Source organism: Parambassis ranga, chromosome 1 (genome assembly GCF_900634625.1).
Source record: "Parambassis ranga chromosome 1, fParRan2.1, whole genome shotgun sequence".
Classification (NCBI taxonomy): domain Eukaryota; kingdom Metazoa; phylum Chordata; class Actinopteri; family Ambassidae; genus Parambassis; species Parambassis ranga.
In genome coordinates this window covers 19,040,695-19,061,645 of record NC_041022.1, presented here as the reverse complement: position 1 = coordinate 19,061,645, position 20,951 = coordinate 19,040,695, and the positions used below count along the sequence as shown (strand labels likewise).

The 20,951-nt window shown below is 44.0% G+C and overlaps 1 protein-coding gene across 1 annotated transcript in view; it reads left to right on the top strand.

Annotated features, from left to right (window-relative positions):
* The window catches only part of grin2ab (glutamate receptor, ionotropic, N-methyl D-aspartate 2A, b), a 62,459-nt gene extending 48,970 nt beyond the window's left edge, over window positions 1-13,489 (top strand). Inside the window, exons 9-18 of the mRNA XM_028408259.1 lie at window positions 1,029-1,197; window positions 2,589-2,742; window positions 4,105-4,230; window positions 5,756-5,985; window positions 6,525-6,685; window positions 8,371-8,558; window positions 9,287-9,525; window positions 11,149-11,332; window positions 11,598-12,369; window positions 12,458-13,489. Of these exons, the coding sequence (XP_028264060.1) occupies window positions 1,029-1,197; window positions 2,589-2,742; window positions 4,105-4,230; window positions 5,756-5,985; window positions 6,525-6,685; window positions 8,371-8,558; window positions 9,287-9,525; window positions 11,149-11,332; window positions 11,598-12,369; window positions 12,458-13,460 (3,226 nt within the window). The 3' untranslated portion in view covers window positions 13,461-13,489. The remainder of the gene's footprint in view (window positions 1-1,028; window positions 1,198-2,588; window positions 2,743-4,104; window positions 4,231-5,755; window positions 5,986-6,524; window positions 6,686-8,370; window positions 8,559-9,286; window positions 9,526-11,148; window positions 11,333-11,597; window positions 12,370-12,457) is intronic.
* The last annotated feature ends 7,462 nt before the right edge of the window (window positions 13,490-20,951 follow it).

Below are 20,951 nucleotides of genomic sequence, written 5' to 3'. Positions count from 1 at the left end.
TGTGTGCAGCTTTCACTGTGTGTGTTTATGTAATAACATACGGGCACAGAGAGAGCTCAGCTGGGATGAGCTAATGTATATAGTATGTGCATTAGAACACCTGAGGCACATACTGCACAGACGCACACACACTTGTATGTTTCTGTCCTCTCTCTCTCACACACACACACAGTATGTTGTGCCACAGATACAGCTGACTGCTGTAAAAAGGATCTTTCTTTTGATATTTCACTTCTTTGCGTGTCGTTCTCTCTGCTTGGATCCTTCAGTTCTTCGTGTAATTTCGCTTGAACAGGAGTCAGCTAAAATGGCAAGTGAAAAGGTCACAGGCTTACTGTTCCAATCCGTGTACTGTATGCTATATCAAAGATGGCTGACATAGGAATGTAATTAAGTTTTCATGGAAATGCTTTTGAAACTGCTGGTAGGGTTTAATAGATTATGAGAATCATTTGATCCAACAATTCAGTTTCAGTTCGCTGCTCTGAGGTCCCCGGGGATGCCTGTCAGAGAAAGTTTACTTATCGGTTTCCATTCTGTGCATCTTTTCTGTGTGGCTGCCAAGGTGTGTGTAGGTATACTGTGAGTTTTGGAGAAGTAGCTCCTCACGGACTGAAGCAGAGAAAACAAAAACGGAGAGAAAGGACGCAGAAAAGAGACCGAGAAAGGACAGCTGATATTTTAATCATGTGGGTTGGTTGTTCTGTAGAGCCTGGCTCTATTTAAAGCCCGGCAGCATCTGCTCAGTACCCCTGTGTTTTCATCTGGTTTGGTTAGCTGGCACTAAGGGAAATGCACACACACTCTCAAACACACACACAGGACATTGTCTCTGCCCTTTAGTATTATTTATGGTTACTCTACACTGTCGTATATCTAGTTTTACACTTTGATAGAACCACCAGATGTGGAGTGGCCAGGCAGTTCATACAGTAATAATAAAACTCCACACACTCCCCTGTATGACACTAAAATGTCCTCTGAAATTACCCTAATTATACTTGTGTGTGCGTAATTGTTTGTTTCAGTAATAGCACATCTGGAGGTGCCTACATCAAGCAGTGCTGCAAGGGCTTCTGCATTGATATTCTAAAGAAGATAGCCAGGAACGTTAAGTTTACCTACGACCTGTACCTGGTCACCAACGGAAAGCATGGAAAGAAGATCAACAATGTCTGGAATGGCATGGTTGGAGAGGTAGGACCTATTTTTACACCACACCACAATGTCTCTTCTTTGTCCCAAAGGGGTCATCGTAAAAAAGTAATCCTGGACACACTTTCACTATAGTAAAAGGGACATTTGTCATTTTTCACTTAAATCCAGATTATTACGCACTTTATTTGCCAGAACTATGTTTGAGGTTTTTGCCTAGCAGCAGGTGTAAGTAATTATTTTAGCCATTTAGTATTTTAACACTGTCAATTATGGTGCAGGAGAAATTGATCCTCTTGCAGCAGTCTGTGGTCCCAGCTGCTTTCTTGTGGAGTTTATCTACTGCAACCAGAGTCTTTTCAAAGGTTTTTCAATTTCCATTTTGAGAGCTGTTTCCAATTCAAAAGTATGATTACTTTCTATCATTTAAGTAATTTTTTTTGTAAAATACTAAAGAGACTTGTGCTTTTTTAACATTTTTGTAGTGTAAAAACGAGGGAAGAGATGTCTTCTGAACATACTGTTGTTGTCTGTGGACGTGGAGCCTTAAAGGGACAGAATGAGGCTTCCCTGCATGTTTGCTGTTTATTCTAACTGGAGAACGAATTTTGTAAAAATAAATAAATAAATAAAAAAGGTCCTTCTCTAATTTAAATGTTCAAGTTTCTTTAAATGAACATCATTTGGTGCACCAGTGAGCATATCCAGCTGCAGTGTGGTGTATATAGAAGCTACAGTGTCCATGTTTATTATAATGATAATGATGGAGCTCTATGGGCTCAGAGGAATTACTATAGCCAGCTTTGGCTACACAGACAGAGCAGATAGTTGGATCACTTTACTGTTTTGGTTTTTCATTGGGGGTTTGTTAACAATCTGAAAAATATGGAACATGACCAGCTTAAATGTTAGAGATCTACAGTCAATGATTCACTGTCACTAAACCTCTACGCATAAAACATGTCACTGAAGGGTCTTTAAAATGTACCACCATGAGTTCAGATTAGATAACAAAAGCTTACTTCATAACTGTTGTGTAAAAAGAGTTATTCATTCACTTGTTGAATTCGAGATAAGTGCTGTCACAGTAACATCTGATAATGTTTCCACACATCACATGATTTTATGTTGCTGCGTACTGAAAATGACATCTTCATGAGCAGCATGTCCATGTGTCAGGATGCATTCAGACACCCAGAATGGTGGCGCTATGAAAAAGACAGCTGTAGTTTTACTTTTTATGTGATATGGCTCAAAATGCCCCCTAACTACAGCTGACATTCTGTGTTATGCCCTCAGTCATTGTGATATTTCACATTCAGAATAAAACACAGACCTTGTCCAAATATTTACAGAGCTCACTGTATGTGTTTGTGTCACTGTAGGTAGCGTATCATGTACTGGATGTAACCACGGTGCTCTGTGTTTGTCAGGTGGTGTATAAGAAGGCAGTGATGGCCGTCGGCTCGTTGACCATCAACGAGGAGAGGTCAGAGGTCATTGACTTCTCTGTGCCCTTTGTGGAGACAGGCATCAGCGTCATGGTGTCACGTAGTAATGGAACTGTCTCTCCTTCTGCCTTCCTTGGTAAATTCATCTTTCTGTTTTGTCTTCCTCAACCACACTTTTCCTCTTTCATCTTTTACTCCAGCTGTCCCCCCCATGTGAGCTGACTACTGAGGGCAGAATGAAGGGGAGGTGCTTACATGTTGGCAAAATCCTGCACATAAAATGGAATATTTTATTCAGACAATATATGCTGGCCAAATTCCACTTGTACTCTGACTTTATCTGGGCCTCAACACCCTAAGCACATTAATATTTCTACCAGAGCAGAGGAAGTGGAGCGTGCCAGCTGTTTTTTTTTGAAAAGTCAGCTCAGACAAAGCACTCTTGATACTTGCCTCCTCTCCTCCTCTCTTCTTCCTCCTCCTCCTCCTCCTCCTCCTCCCCTCCTTTGGTTGTTCAGATGACTAGAAACTGAAACGCTCCTCTCTGCTTGCCTAATGTCTTGTATTGTCATTGGACCGAGGCAGGGAGCGAGGGGATGTATTGGACCATGCGTGTGTTGGTCCCTGTGTATCAAACCATGTGTCAGAATGCGTGTGTGAAGGGGGAAAAAAACGTGTGTGTGTGTGTAAGATACACAAAACATGATGTGTGGAGAATGAATGTGCTTTGGCCTTATGTATGTTAAGGGGTGAATGCTCTATGTTTATTTGAAAGCTGTTTGTATGCACGTGTGTGTGTGTGCGCGCTGAGCCTGGGCCAGGGTATCAGTGACGGTTCAGTATCTCTCGCACTCATATTAGAGGCACCTCAGCGCACAATCTCTCAGGGTTGGCTAACCCTGGCAGTCACATACTTAGACATACAGTGACGCACGCACATATACACACACACACACATACACACAATTTGTCTGGGTTCAACGTTTCTGGCACTCATCCCACTCTCTGAACTCCTGCCCTGCTACACACCAAACACATGCAGCCTCACACACACACACACACATAGATCACATACACATACCCGCAGCAGGGCACATCAGATCACTCAGAGTTTGATTCCTCTCTCTCTCCCTCTCTGTCTCTTTTTCCTCTCCCCTTTCCTCTGCCATCTCCCCCCGCCCCAGGCCTCTCCCTCTCTCAGCTCTCATCCAAGGGAATAATGAGAAATATGGAAATGTGCTCCGTCAAACTCTCTGTGACTAACTCACCCTCTCCTCCCCTCCCTCCTCGCTCACTCCGTCTGTCTCCCTTTCTCCCCTCTCTGTCTTCTCTATCATCTTTTCTCTTATCGTCCCTGTTCTGTTTTTTTGTGTGTGTTTCTGTCTGTCTCCCCTTTCCTTCCACGTCCCTTCCTTTTTATGCCTCTCCAATGTCTCTTGTCTCATGTACTTGATTTCACTTTAACTCTCTCCACCTCTCTCTCTCTCCTTCCTCTCAGAGCCCTTCAGTGCATCAGTTTGGGTGATGATGTTTGTGATGCTGCTCATCGTCACAGCCATTGCTGTTTTCCTCTTTGAGTTTGTCAGTCCGCTGGGCTTCAACCGCAACTTGGCCCAAGGCAAAGGTAGACTTACACACACAGTCAGGAATATCACACCAATCTTTTCTTCCCAGGAGCAAGAAGCACAAATCCAAGTTCCCCCTGAAGCAAAAGAAGTGACCTATTATTACTCTGACTCCAGAAAGTTCAGATAATGTTAGAAAGCATTAACATTTCTCACCTAGAGCTAGGCACCAACACTGTAATCTGAGGCGTCATCAAAAAGCAGAACCCGGAGCTGCACTGCTGGCTCTCAATAGGAGATTAATGCGTTCACAGAAAATTACTTTTTTTTTGCTTAATGTAACATTTAAATGAGCAAATGGCCAATCCAGTAGAAAGTGGTTTTCTTCTTTGATTTTTTTCTCAGTACGTCTGAACACAGTTCAATAAATCATTTTTTTCTCACACACTGATGGAATAACAAATGTAAACAATGCAAAACTGCTTTTTATTAAGATAAACGTCTTGCAAATATTTTCACATTTCAAAAAGTGTCTAAAAAAAGCTAGGAATGTATTGAAACAAAATGACTGTGTGATGGAATTGACAAAAAGTGCAGTTCCTTTAATGACCACTGGAGGCTGACACTAAGAGCGAGTCCATCCCTAATAGACCTCCATGTTATGTGTAATAAGTAGGGTTGCCGCTCACAAGACATGTTGATGCCATTGTAGATCATTAGTTGTTCGTGTAGCTGTCGCCCACCTCAGCTTCACAGCAAACCCTGAAGAGCTGCTGCTGCCTTTACCTTAGCCTAAAATAATGGCTACAAGTAGAGCGGGCGCAGGATACCATTTCTTTTTGGATTTTCATGCATAACTTTTAAACATGTTCTGAATTTTCTGCTGTTGTCGTCTCAGTAGGCTAAGCTATCAAGCGAATGGCTCTCCATCATATTTGTAGCACAGACATGGGAGCTGTTTTTATTTTTTTAAGAAGGTGTTTCCCAAATGTAATGTATTCCGTCAACATGTGCAGCTGAGAAGCTTTGCAGACCACAAAGCATCAAAATCAGCTGTTATCGACCCTGTTTCTGTTTTCTTTTTTTTTTCGTTTCTGATTTCCTTTATTCTGCAAGATATTTGATAAAAACAGCTTTTTGGGCCTGAAATCAGATCAGTCAAACAGCAGCAGTTTATTAACTTCATGTTTGTTGATTTCATTTGGCCAAAAGGTTATTATTTTTATTATTTATTGTTCCTCCCACCCATGCCAAAGCCTTTAGTCTACAATGACTGCTTTAAAATGAGCAAGCTGCAGGCAAATATAAAAATTAAGGCTTCAGTTTTTTTAATGTGATCTCTCTGATCCTATTATATTCAACAGCTTTTTTCTTTCATTGACACTTTACGTCCCCATTGGACATAATAGCATAATGAATATCAAATGAAAAAAAAAATTAAAAAAAACAGTTCTCTTTAATGTTTCTTTTAGGTTTTTGTTAAAGTGAGGCCAATTTTGAGATAAAACCCTCAGCGATAAGTACGATGCAGGAGTACTATACTGTAGATAGTATCATCTTTAAATCATTCTCTCACTTTCTCAGATCCTCATGGTCCATCATTCACCATCGGTAAGGCCATATGGCTGCTGTGGGGTCTGGTGTTCAACAACTCTGTACCCGTGCAGAATCCAAAGGGCACCACCAGTAAGTTCATCGTGTCAGTGTGGGCCTTCTTTGCCGTCATCTTCCTGGCCTCCTACACTGCCAACCTGGCTGCCTTCATGATCCAGGAAGAGTTTGTGGACCAAGTCACTGGACTGTCTGACAAGAAGGTGGGATTACACACTAAGGACACACACACACACAAACTAAACACATTCACAGTCAGGGTTGCTCTTGTAATAGATGCCAGCCCTGCGGCCAGACAGCACTCTCGAGGGAGCACCCTTGGGCTTCAACAGCCCGAACCCTCTGGCCGTAGCTGTCACCACACTAACACTGCCAGCACAGCAGACCTACAAGCACACACACAGCATACATCAAAGCCGTGTGTTTGTTTGTGTGTGTGTGTGTGGTTTGCAGAGGCTGGCAGTGTCAGCAGAACCCCAACCAGTCTTACGCTAGACTGGACACACGATGATGATGACTGATGAGTCCACGCTGCTGTCTCTCCCTCCTCTTCTCTCCTCTGTCTCTTCTTGTCACTCTCTACTCTTCCTCCTCTCTAACCCTCCCATGTGTCCCGCCCTTACTTTCACACTTCCTCTCCTCCCCTCTTTCTGCTGTCTTTTACTGCTTTTTGTCTTTGAGCCATTTTTACCCTCTGTAAACAGTGTGTCTCTGTTTTCTTTCATTATTTTTCTCACTGCAGTTTCAGAGTCCGTACTCCTTTTCTCCTCCATTTCGCTTCGGGACAGTTCCCAACGGCAGCACGGAGCGCAACATCCGGAAAAACTATCCAGATATGCATCAGTACATGACCAAATACCATCAGAGCGGCGTGCAGGATGCACTGATCAGCCTCAAAACTGGGTACTCTTAAGTTGTCAAACCAACTCACATCAAGTTGAGATTTATTACACCTGAGGGAGAGACTCTGTTTGCAAACAGCACATATGCTTAAGAACATGTGAAAACAAACAAAAAAGGACATTGCATCACACAGGAACCTGACCCCAAGGGGCCCAGCACAAGCTGATGCTAAAATGCTGCAGTAACTGTGCTGAGTGTTTCTGTCACTGACAGTAAAATGCACACACGGTCTGAAAGTGCTCATTATGGAGTCTTGTTGCTGCTGGAAAGAGGGAGCTGCCAAAACAGGCAGAGTGTAATTTGTTCTGGAGTTTGCTACCTTTATTCTCCCTCTTAAATACACACACACACTCACACACACACACACTAAGTGAAGGATAGCTGCAGTGCTTTTATTTCTTCATTAGTTTTATGTGCTTTGATCTTTGGGGTATTTTCTCCAAACTTACTTTTTTCTTTTTTCTTTCTGCAATAATGACTTTATTGATACTGCATATCAAATAGATACGGTTCATCTATCACACCAAATACTGTATATTAGGCTTTCAACTAAAAAGATACAACTGTATAATGAATGTGTTCAGCAGCAACAGCAGTATTCAGCTGGATTCTTGGACAAAAAGTGGTTGATTTGACAGAAGAAAATATAACAGCAGGGAGAAAAAAATGTAGTCCTTTCATGAAACAGGCTGTGACACAAGATACACATTTAAAATGCATGCATATGCTTTAATGAATTTATATTGTGTGTATGAATATTAGTCTGAAATTCTCTGTGCATCACAAGCTGCAGCAGCAACAGATAGGCAATGTATTCATGTAATGTATGCCCTTTGGTGTGCAGTTCAATTCAAAGTATTTTATATTTGTGCATACATATCTAACATAAAGGGCCCAGGGGTTTATTTATTCCATTATATAAAAGCCTTTTCCTCATAATGAAGTTAAGAACATGGCTGCTCTGCCTAACAGCGTGGCGATGGTGACTTCTTGTTGCATTGTATTTGGTTAACCATTTATCACACTTTGTTTTTTTGCTGAGCTTAGATGTATCAGGCACCACAATGGGGGATTTTCATGTCAGATACAAATTGCAGCCCCTTAGTTTGAATGCAGCTTGTCACATCAGAATAATGACAAAACCTATGAGTACTGTTCTGTGTGAACAAAGGCGCCTCATGTGTGCATGAATATCTACTGGACTAGAATCTCTCAGTCACAGCCTGAGTCCAAATCTGGTTTGCATGAGAAACATCAGCTCCAAGAAAACTAAGCGATGCGAGTAATCCGAAGGGTCTGTTTGTGGATCTGAGTAACATTCTAACTGTACACTTCACTATATCTACATTAGGCAACTGAGCTGTGATGTGTTCTTCAGTGATGCAGCCCATTTCCCAGTTTTCTCTATTTAAAACAGTTTTGAAATTGGAAAATTCTCATGGGACTCATTATGGGGTCTCAACCCACCATTTATAAACTAATGCTGTTACATTCTGTAGCCAGCTCCCAGTTAGCTTAGCATAAAACCTGAATTTAGAGCCAAAAGCTGACTCTGTCCAGACATGCACAGATTGCCAGTCTATTGTAGGGTTAACTAAGACAAAATCCCATTCACACCTACAGAGTAAATTAACCTAACAAACCGCTGGTCTTCATAGTAAATTCCTTTTGTGCTCTCCATACAGCAAGCTGGATGCTTTCATCTATGACGCAGCAGTGCTCAACTACATGGCGGGCAGAGACGACGGCTGTAAGCTGGTGACCATCGGCAGCGGTTACATCTTTGCCACTACAGGTTATGGTATCGCCCTGCAGAAAGGATCATACTGGAAACGCCTGGTGGATCTGGCCATCCTGGGCATCATTGGAGATGGTGAGGAGTTCAGACACATGTGCTGTGTCTGCAATTTGAAATTTTTGATTTGTTGCAGGTCTTCACTGTAGACCAGTCGAGCCAGTGCCTAGATATCCCTCCTTTGTCTCCCTCTCCTCTCTCCTCCCTCCCCCCCTCTGTCAGAAAGCTATCAGGGGCTAGTCTTAACACACCATTTCATCATCATTACTGGGTGTGTGTGTCTCTGTGTGTGTGTGTGTGTCACTGTGTGTGTGTGCGCTCCCCCACCATGTCCTGTTATGTTTACTCCTCCAGATTGTTCTGTATAATAAGCTGTGAGATGGTGCGAATGGAAGAAAGAGAATGAGCCAGACAGAAATCAAACTGCTGAAACCACTAAAGCGCTTCACTTCACACCGGCCTTTTTATTCAGGGCAAACATCCTCATGTGCACACACACTTGTGCTCAGACACACAAGCTCAACTTGATAATAATTCCTCCCATCTTTCCTTATCACTCCATCACTATCAATTCTACCTCCTCCTCCTACAACCACTTTTTCCCTCCACCTCCTGTCTCCTTTCCATTACGATCTATTTACCACTTCACCTCTTGTCCCCCTCCTTCCTGCTCTCCATCTTTCCTTGTAATGATATGCCCTCTTTCCCACCCTACCTCTTTCCTTCCCTCTTCTGCCCCATCTCATTTTTTCCTCTTCTCTTCCTCCTGCTGCCATCTTAAACTCCTAACTTTTCCTTTGCAACAGGTGAGATGGAGGAGCTGGAGGCACAGTGGCTGACTGGGATCTGCCACAATGAGAAGAACGAGGTGATGTCCAGCCAGCTGGATGTGGACAACATGGCTGGGGTCTTCTACATGCTGGCCACAGCCATGGGCCTCTCCATCCTCACCTTCATTTCTGAGCACCTTTTCTACTGGAGGCTGAGATACTGCTTCACTGGTGTCTGCTCTGGAAGGCCGGGTCTGCTCTTCACTATCAGCAGGGTGAGGAAAGAAAAGGAAACACATTTTATGACCCCCTTTTTCCTCTGCTGGGGAACATTCTGACAGCAGGAAGCAGGTCCAGTTTTGGTTCCCGGGTTGCAGTTTTTGCCTTCCTCGCCTCTCATCGTGTATTTTAAGATGTTAGGATTTGCAGCGCTGACAACCACTTACTGATCAAACAGCATCCTCCAGAGTGCAGCAGTTGATGTACAGCATTGATTCAGGCTGCAAGAAACGCAGTGGTTGTTGCAGTATCAATATCAGCACTGGAGATGGGAACTTCATGTAAAGTTATTGATGTTTAACAGCCGACTACTGTAAAAGAGAGAGAGTGGGCTAAAGAGAGAGAGAGAGAAACCTAACTGTAAGTGCAATGCGGTAACATGCTGAAGCAGAACAATATCACAGGGAAATACTCTGCACATTATTGCATCTTTGAAGACAGGCGCAGAACCTTTGTGGTGTTTAACAACATCAAATCAACACAGAAAATTACAGAAGCGATTACTCTTTTACTGTCTTATTGTGGAAATTTTTCATCTCAAACAAAGCACTCAAGTTTCCATCCTTTATCTGACTAATTTGCCTAATCTTCCTGCTTCTTTGCATGCAGTAAACAGGAGTGTGCAGAAGAGACTTTTAGCATGAAAACGTGTCTGTAACTCACATTACTGTAAACCTATGGATACTCATGATTCACATGTCTGCATCGCACACTGTCATCAGAGTTGAGATACAAAAGGAATCTGTGTATGTATGTGTGTGATAAAAGAGGAAAGACGGGGATAGTGTAATTATAGAGCCCAGCTGAGGCAGGGATGAATTTACTGCTGTTCATATGGATGGCAGGATAGAGGAATCAAACAGCTAAGAGGATGAGAACTTGGACCCACACTCATATACACACACACACACACGTCACTTTCATACACACACATTCTTAAGTGGGTCTCTTGAAGTGAAAAATGGTCACACATTTTTCTGGTAAAGTGAGGTGAGGGACAAGCTTGACCACATGCGGGCAGACAGATAGACACCAGCCTAAATATGTTCGCTCCAAACACAAATGGGCACACCCAGACGGACCAGTCTTTCATTATTCATATGTCATGTCTCTGCGTTAGGCAGGGCTTTTATTCCAGACGAGCAGCATTTCGCACATTAAGTGTTTTACAAAAAGAGTGTGATGTGTGTCAGTGTGTGTGTATCTGCGCACACCGTTAGACCAGTGATGCTGGAGGTTAAGTGGCTCCAGGAAGAACATCTCCTTGCACTCAAAGGCCCCCCCTCCAGTGACATCATCACCTAAATTTAATTTTCCAGGCGCCTTTGAAAGCAGTTCATCTAAAAAAGTGGCGATTATCTCTTTGAGCCACATTACAGGGAAAAATGAGGTTAAGGCTTGCAGTAAACGCACTAGAGAAAAGATGCAGAGGTCTCACCTAATTCACCTTGCAAGGAAATTAGTCTTGTGTATGTTGGGACTTTATTTTGTGAAGTCACTGAGTCTCGAATAACACTAACTCTTTTATTATCTCTCTTATCTCCCTGCCTCTCATTTCCTCACTTTTTTTCCTTTAATTTCCTCTCCTCACCTCTCTGCTACTCTCTTCTCCCTCTCAGGGTATATGGAGCTGTATCCATGGTGTTCACATTGATATGAAGAAGAAGGCACCAGAGCTGGACTTCAGTCCTCAAGCTAACATGCTGCACCTGCTCAAGTCAGCCAAGTCCATTGCTATGTCCTCTCCCAAGCGCAACACTGTCCTCCTGCAGCCTAGCATCCTAGACATGATGTCAGGGAAAGGTATACAGTCCTCCCTACATATTTTAAGTAGATCACAGTGAATACAGGAAAGGTGATTCTCTATACAGTCACTGTATGCATAAGGTAAAGGTGACTCCCTTCCCCTTGTTGCTAGGATTGACTGTCATTACTAAGAGCACCTCATGATTACAAACACATTAGATGGCGCCCACTCCGTGCCAAGGCAGTAGATAAGCTAACTGGCTGTTCCATCCCTCTATCTATTGTATCTGCTGTCTGAGGTGCATCTTTCCTTGTCTCCTAGGTAACTCACTCCATAGTCTGCCTCAGCCGGGTCCTGGTCTCTATAGCAACGCTGCGGGTCCACAGGGTCCCCTGTCATTGTCCGGGCGCCACAAAAACCTCCTTAATAATGCTGCACCATTTCCCGGGCAACAAAAAGCCCCTGCTCACCAGACCAGCCCCAACAAGCCCCAACTGTCAATCACCAATGACAACGGCAAGACCCGCCTCAGTGGGCCAGCCTGCTCTGCATCAAAGCCTCGAGCCTTGTGGAAGAAAAGTGTGGAGACACTGAAGACCCAGCCGACTGTCACATCTCCAGGCACAAGCCCCTCCCCAGCATCTGGGCCTGGGCCACCACCAATGAAGAGCCAGCGCTACATGCCAGAAGAGCCGCCGCACTCTGACATCTCAGAGTGTTCCAGTCGGCCGGCGTCACACAAAGATTCTGACTCCATGGCGGCGAGGGGTGGATTTAAGCCAATAAATCAGCTGAGAAAGAGGGGTGGTGGGGGAGGAGGAGGAGGCAGTGCAGGTGGAGGTTCAAAGATCTATTCCATTGACTCAGACCAGGCAAGTCTCCAGTCTGCTCCTCCCTACCAGCGAGACAGCCAGGGAGATGACCACAGTTACCCCCCTGACCTCTTTCCACCCGACAGCACATATTCACACACACTTCAGTCAGACGCCCCCATTTTGCAGCTGAGCGCCAGCCTTCTGCACCACAGTCACAGTGCTGAGGCCGACCTGCACTCCCTGAAGGACAAGAAATACAGCACCTACACCCACAGCAGGTAACAGCATTAAATACAACCAAACACATCACTGAAGGGCTTCTATTGTGTATCTGTGCTTTATCTGTGTTGTTCTCTGCCCCTCCAGCGTAAAGGACAAGGCTGGAGGTTCATTCGATGCCCCAGGTGCAGTTCCAGGGACACAAAGTGCCAGGCCCGGCCACTGTCGCTCCTGCCTGACCAAGCTGAGCGGTTACTCTGGTCTCTACACAGTTCGCTCACCACAAGCTCGCTGTGATGCCTGCGCCCATCTGGGGAACCTGTACGACATCAGCGAAGACCACCTGCACTCGCACTACTCCCATACACACACTCACCCACACAGCGGGGACATGTTTACACACTACCTTCCACAAAGCGAGCTGGGCCTGGTGGGTGAAGGGGACGGGCTTGTCAGCCACCTCGATCCTTCCCCTTCCTCTCCGTCTCCTCTTCCCACCTCGTCGTCAGCCCAGCACCTCCAGCTGAGTCGCCAGCACTCCTACGAGAATGTGCTTCCGGACGGCATTCCTGAACGGCAGTCACAGCCACACCCCCATATGCGGGGCCTGAGCCTGCCTGACAGAGATAGGGATAGGGAGCTGACCCTGGATGAGGGGGCCTATGCTAATGTTCTCACAATGCGCTCTGATCGCCCGTTCAGCAGCCGCAGCCCTCCATCTCCATCACCCTCCCACCACCACAGTCTGGACACCCCAATGCCACTGCCACGGCGCTCAAAGAGTCTCTTTCCTGATCGCCCCTCTCACAACCCTTTCCTTCAGTCAGCCCCTGGCACAACACAACGAGAGCCCGCCTCCCAGGCTGTCACACGCTTGCCGCAGAGAAGTTCCACCCACGAGCTCTATAAGCAGCGAATGCCACTGTCGCTTACCCTTGGTAACCATGGCAGCCATCACATCAACCAGCATGGCGGCCATGTTGACCAACAGGTGTTCTACCCTCAGCAGGAGCCTCCTGTGGTGGCCTACATGGTCCCACCTGCTGCCTCTCAACCAATGAGCTATGTGACAGCGCCGCGAGCCTCGAGTGCAGGCGGCAACCGGCCTCGGCTTTACCGCCGCATGCCCAGCATCGAGTCTGACGTCTGAGAGTCACACACGGCACACTTTACTCTCACCGAAACACACTAACACGCACGCATGCAAGTAAGAGGTGTGTGTGACTGGACCAGGCAGCTCTGATTCTAAGCACATACACAGAAAAACACACACACAGACACACACACACACAGGTGAAAGACAGGAAGGTCTGCTGTGGACTAAAAGGTTAACAGTGATGTTGAGTAAATAAATCATTGTTTCCTTGATCACACTCTGTGGGGCAGGGATCGGGCCACAGGGACACCTGGAGGCACAGTACAAGATGAAGTGTGTGAGTGTCAGTGTGTGTAGTAGCCTCAAACAGTGGGCAACGAGGCACGAACTGACAATACGTCTGACAAGGCAGATCAAAATCCCGGTGGAATAAGAGGGACACTGTACTTGGCGTTTTAACACCAACAGTGGGAGATGACGGGAGAGTGCTTGGAAGACGAGCGTCCTGTCCCGCCCTCTCACCAGCCTCTTGGAGATAAAGGGGAGCACTGAAAACCCCCTTTCTTTCTGAGATTACACACACACACAAACACACACGTCACCCAAACACAATGACCCCTCTCCAGGACTGTCCTGTTGCACTATGATTTCTACAGTCAACCCATATGTTGTCTGAGCCTCCAAACTGCACTGCCAGCATGGCTTAAAGAGTAGTAAACTACACTAGAGTAATCCTTAACTTGAATGGAAATTACCATCTATGTAATAGACTAGGACTGGGAGGCGGGCAGCTGCTCAGGAAACAGGCCTGAGAAGTGTATCAGCTCCTGCCCGCAGATGTACAAACACTTGAACACACACACGCACACTGTGTCTGTTTTTAAGGGGAAGCAGAAAAAACTACAGACTGTTTGCTATTGTTGATGTCAGATAATTGAACATTCCAAAAAGTGGACCAATCCTGGCCACCCGTAAAAAGCCTCTCAGGATGAGAGTGTGTGTTCTAGTGTTTATGGATCTAGAGACATAAAGAATAGCATCCTTGCTTCCTCTCTTAGCTAGCCTTCAGGTCATACTGCATGCTTCCTACTGCCCTGTGTTACAGATAAACTCCTATACAGGGTCATATATGCACACACGCACATGCACATACAGTATATACACACACACACATATGCACATACGCAGTAGTCTAGGATAGTAGTTTAGGGTGGGTGTGTGTGTCGAGGCTATGAGATAGCTTCTCTTTGTGCACTTTGTAGATTTTATACCCTGCCACCTACACAGACGTTTGACCAAAAACACTTTTATACTGAAAAATATGAATATTCTCATTCCCAGTCATTCGCTGGATAGATGTTTTCTTTTTCTCTTATTTCTCTTTGACATTGGGTTTTAGGGCACAGCTCTGTCAGTTTCCATTGTGAGGTCAGAGGTTTTACAGTGTTAGATAAATGGGTACAGCATCATACATACATACAATATACACAACACCAACTCTTTATCTTTCTCATGCTTTTTTAACACCCCTCCTTCTAGCCTCTCCTCTCTCCTTCATCAGGTTTATTTATCCTCTCTCCCTCTTCCCTTCTATAGAGTAGATTGAAGAGTAAAGTTCAGTCGTGGTGTTTAAAAACTCTACATATTGCTGGAAATCACTTAATATCAGTAGTCGTGAGAACTCATTCAATTCAGGATCGGCTCTCGTAGGATACAGTACTTTTTTTTTTTCTACTAACTTTCTGTGTTGAACAAAAGAACCCGAGGCCCTGTTTTAATGTTTCCGTGGTGAATTTAGAGGCTGAGTGCATCACAGATTTGCTCATCAAATTAATACTCCTGGACAAGCGTCAGCGTTGCTGGAGAACACGGCGCTGTGTTTCAGCTGAAAGAGAGTGTCACGTGGCAACGCAGAGAGTTTGCAAAGTGACTCGTTACAGAGGCAACACTCACTCACACACGTACAGGCACACACTCGACAAGCTGCCAATGTGTGTATGAGTGTTCTAGAAATCCATAATCTACTGAGTAAGGGCATTGATTTTTGAGCACAAGGATTTTGACGGAAAAAGGACTTGATGTCCCATTAGCTGAGTGTCTGTCTATTCTTTCTATCCTCTTTCTCTCTGTCACACACACACACAAACACACTAACATATATCTATATATATATATTGGCTGCAAAGAATGCAAGACAGTTTTAAACAGAAAAAACCTGCACCTTTGGTGAACGCTGCCCCTCCTTTGGTAATCTTAACAGGTGTGGTGTGTGAGTTATATGCACAATATCAGGTTGCAATATTATACTTCTGTACAGATAAATCTTTGTTTTAAATGTTAGAAACTGATTTCATTTGTTTGATTTGAATGGTATTAAGTGTTGAATTCATTTCAATAACAATGTGGCTTTTTATTCTGCTATTCTAAAAAAAACAGAGACTGGCATGTTTTAGATTCTTGTGTGATTTTTTTTTTTTTCTTCTGGTGTTGGTTGGGACCTCACTGTACAGTCGTCACTGCTGGGTTGACAGACTACTTATATCTCAGTCAGCTTACTACTTAACTAGCTGCACATAGCTGGGTCTCTCATCTGAGTCACACACAGTGAATAACGACAGTCCAGCCTGTGTGGTTAAATACAAAAACCCCTCCCACCCACATAGTTCTCTTTCACTACGAGTCTGTGCTGTTTCACCTTTGAGTGTGAGCGAGCGTGTGTGTGTGTTTAACACTGTGCAGGCATTTATATAAGACAGAGGATGATCTGTGTATTTAGAGGTTGTTTGTGGTGTGTGCCTGTGATTTTTCTGTACTCTCTTCCCCTCGTCCCACACATAACATTTGACCTGGCTCTTACTCATATAACACAAATACAGTTACACACACATACACACACAAACATGCACACACACACACACACACACATGTTGTGTCTGTACTGTTGTGGTTAAGAGAGCATGTAGAATGAGTTTTGTATGTTCACCATCATGGAGATTTTTACACCAACCTTTTTTTGGGTTTCACTTTTTGATTTTTTGAACTGCATGACGTGCTCGTGTTTCTGGTGGTTCCTATTTTGCTGCAACACCTAAGTTCTCCCTGAGTTAAACCCACTGGGCTGTATATACCAACACACGTCTCTCCACCCGGTCGACTGGTGTGCTCCACGTCGGGTCAGAGCCCTGGACAGATACATATCCAGGCTCCTGGCCTGTGATGTCAGATGTACTGCACCTGCACACTGCCAGCCACCTTCAAGGGACACGTGAACATTTTTTCCAAGCTCAGCACAGATCCTAATTTGGCCCAGACGTTCCCACACATACACATACAGTACAGTACAGGTCAGGGTGGGAGGAGTGTGTTGGTGTGTAGCCCTGTGGGTCTCCTTGCTGTGTATCTCACTTGTGTATAAGTTCAGGGGTTTCTAAGCTATTAGTTGTGTTGTAAATAATACCTTGTCACTCAGTACCTCTGTACAATCTGTAAATAAGTAAAGGTTACATTTTTCTACTTGTCAGCGTCTTCTTGATAGATCTATCTATCTATCTATCTATCTATCTATCTATCTATCTATCTATCTATCTATCTATCTATCTATCTATCTATCTATCTATCAAAAAAAGAGAAAGAAAACTGAGAAGGAAAACTTATTTCCTGTATCTGTGTCACATGGGCCCACCCATTCAACAAACTAGCACAAGGTCTGGAATGTATTCAGAATGATTCTGTTGCCCCATAGTCTCCAAACTACAACCTATTTGTTTAAAGTTTAAAGCCTAATTTCAAAGCAATCTCAGTGGTTAATATAACATGATAAAGCGACTGAGGATCTATTTAAAGCACTAGCTAAAAGAAATCAATGAACCTGGCCACCTACATATAGTTTTTGTAATAATAGGTTAATACTGGTCTATAGGGACATTAAACACAACTCATCAATACTTTATTAAAAAAATGCCTTGTTAGACAAGACTGTTTATGTATCAGCTTCCGTCTCTGCAGTTTGCTGACTACTCACAGAAAAGAGCTTTTTGGGATTCTGCAGCAAAAGGGCTCTTTCTGCCCCACTCTCCGTAGGCTTTCATAATGCACCCTTAGTGTGAGTGTGTGTGTATGTGTGTGTGTGTGTGTGTTTAGATCAGTGTTCTGGTAAAAGCTTTATTTTTATATTTTTGTCTCCCTTAGGAGACGGACGCTCTAATCTGGTCTGAAGTGGGACAGGAGAGGGGAACACAGAGGAGCACATAGACACACACATTAATGCATGCTGCAAAGCAACACACACTAAGAGCTGGAGGATCTGTCACAAGCCATAGACCAGCTGCAGCCAGAGGAAAAGGAGGAAGGAAGAAAAACAAAGACAAAAGCAGTCTCGCTGCAGCCTCATGGACTTTCTCAAAAATGTCCGAAAACACACAACAGTCAATCTGTACAGGCCCACGCTAGTGTGTGTGCATGATCATGTGTGTAAGTAAGTATGTGTGCTCATCTGTGTGTCGCTTCCTTGGAGACAGGGTGGTAGGACCACAGCGGCCTAATTCTTCCTGACGTGATCCATATGTTCCTATCTAATGGACAGAATAATAACACACACACTCAGACACAAGCCTCTGCCTCTTATTTCATTAACAGAATGGAGCTGCCCCACATGTCGGGCTGTAATGCAGTTACTGTAACACAAAGGAGCAGAATACATGTTTCTTGTAACCCCACAGTAACATTCAAAACCTTACACACTCACAAATACATGTGCATATTCCTGCAGACAGACAGACGTAAACCCCAGGCTACACATACACACACACATCAGAATGGGTGCTCTACCACATATAGCCACACTCTAGGGGTGTGAGATGAAGCAGATAAATGAACATAATTAATTTGCTGGATTAAGACGTCTCCATCTGAGCAACCTCGCGGCTGCAGAGGAGTCAGAAGGAAAACAAGAGGAGTAAGTCAGAGAGAAGTGGATGATGGAGGACGGCGAGGGTGATAGTGCTGACTTTGACAGGGCCGCTGTAGGCTGTTGGCTCTTCCCAAGACTCCAAACATCCTCATTAACCAGCAGTCAGCCTACACACTTAACACGTGTGTGTGTTTGCATGTATTCTTGTGTTCTTAAACTGCTGTGATTGTGTGTGTGTGTGTGCAAAAGAGAGAGAGAGATAGAAGAAGAAAAAGGGAGAGAGAGAGCAGCGTGTCAGCCTACACACTAAACAAACCTATGAAAATTCATAAGGACCTGGCGACGCCTACTCACAAATACTAAAAATACTGGAGTGAGTTGAGCCTAGTCAGAGGAGAGGAAAGGGGAGGAAGAAAAGAGAGAGGAGATGAATAGAGAGAAATGAGAGAGCGGCAGCAGAAGAGGAGGGAGAGAAGACGAGATAGGTGTAACATAAACCAGGAGAGAGGAGAGGAGAAATAATAGTTACATCAACTGCATCCAACTTGGAACATCTATTCTCAGCCTCCAGCGGTCAGCACTCACTTTGTGTAAGAGTGAGTGAGTGTTTCAGCGTGAAAATGTTTTCCCATTTTCCCTGGATATTGTGAGCTTGAGGAAAAAGACAAAAAAAAATACTGCTCCAGTCTTTCTCAGAATGCCGGCGTCCAAGCCTGTCAGTGAGCGGAAGTCCATGTTTGTAAGGATTTGATGGGGTTGGACAGCATTTTACTGTCAAAGTCATCTATCCAGCAGAGGAGGCAGGGTGGGCAGTTTAGATTCTGCCTTTGGAACTGATATATAGTCAAAGAAGACCTTTTGTTCTGGGAGTGTGAGTTGATGTGACGCAGCTCATGTCATTGCTGCTATAAAGGCCATTTTGACAAATGATGTTTGATTGACAGTTCAGCTTTATGAGGCTGTCTACCTAATTACCACCATACACCTGTCAAACATACTGTGGTCAGTATGTCCTTCTTAATTAATACAGAACAAGGAATTACATTCCATGTTGTTAAACCCATACCTTCATCTTCCTCATCAAAACCTGCTGCCTACATTACCCACAATGCTCAGCGAGCAGTAGCTGCACACCTTTTGAGGGGGGGGCTGTTATTTTCATTTTCATTGGAGTCAGCTGGAGACCCATAAACACACTTTGATGTGTAATACCACTGGAGCTCCCTCTCGATAAGCTGCTGATAAGATGTTTAATGTTAATCAATATTTTATTATTGTAATCATTAATGTATATCAGGAGCTGTTAAATGCTCCTCTGTGCTCACTACCTAGCAACTGACTGTCTTCTTAAGGGTAAGAAGCATTAGCTCCTCCTTGAGTGTGAACGCCCTTGCTGCTGTTGACTGGGAAAAGTGTGTGTGGACTGGTCAGAGCCAGAGTTGTGGGTTTAAACACACAAAAGAGGCAAACTAACTTGTGATTGGTGTAACCATCATGATGGGGATTTAAAACTAAGACACAATCTGGCCTCCCAGGCATGGAGCTAAAGCAGTGACTGTAATGTAAAGGCAGCGTCTAGCGTGAGTCAGTCCTTCGTGAAAGTTTAAATGTAAAGGTAAATGTTTTCAGAAACACATTTTACTTTTCTAACTATTTTAGATGTTTAAGTGGTTCTCAAAACAAACTGCCTTGTTGTGTGGTTTGAAACCCAGGAGCAGACAGCCTACAGTGACAGTGTTTGTCCAGTCGGCTGTCCATCCCATTAAGCCCCTCCCCTCAGTGATAAAAGTCAAACATACATACAAAAAAATAAAAAAAATTGTCATTGAAAGGAGACTGAAATGAAGAACAGGTCTAGGATTTCATTGAAAAAGACAAATAATAAATAATAATAAAAAAGATAAATTTAAAATATTTAGATTGTAAGATTATTTTTCTTCTCTGGGCCAATACTTGTTTCAGTGCCAACATAAATAACCAGGGATGTAAAATATTGAATTTTTGGCAATATCCAATAGTTCAACATGGTTCAAAACCTTTTGGTCAATTACCATGGATAAAACCCGCAGGCAGTGATTGCATAATATATTTTTTTTCTATCTCTATGCAAAAAAACAACTTTCCTGCAGTGAAATGACTTCATAAATTTGGTAACGGTGGTGTTAAGAGGAATGCCAATAAGCTATCACAAGCAGGCAGCAACTATGTTAGCAGTTTCTGACACTAAATACCTCCACAGTGCAGATGCACTTGTTTTTTATGCACTCACTGGTGAAATGATATCATTTTTGATATGTCCAGCGGGGAAAGAGTCAGCATTAGACACTGTCAACGTGTCAGGTCAATAACTGCCAATGGGTAAGGGTGCTCATGCTCAAGTCAAGACAAGCAGTTAATGCTGAAAAGAGCTGAGCAGTAGGTACAGTCTGAGATGTAAATGTTGTTGTTTAGCTGTCTTCCTCAGAGATAGCTCAGTCCATCTTCAAGGGCATTTTTACAGTGTGTTTTCTGCAACAGTGGTTCTCAGCTGATGTGAGACATCCATGTGGGAAATTATGTTAACTCTGATAAGACATGTGAGGCATCATGATGCTGTTGAGAAGTAGAAGCGTAGTTTTCTCACTTCAGCTTTCTAT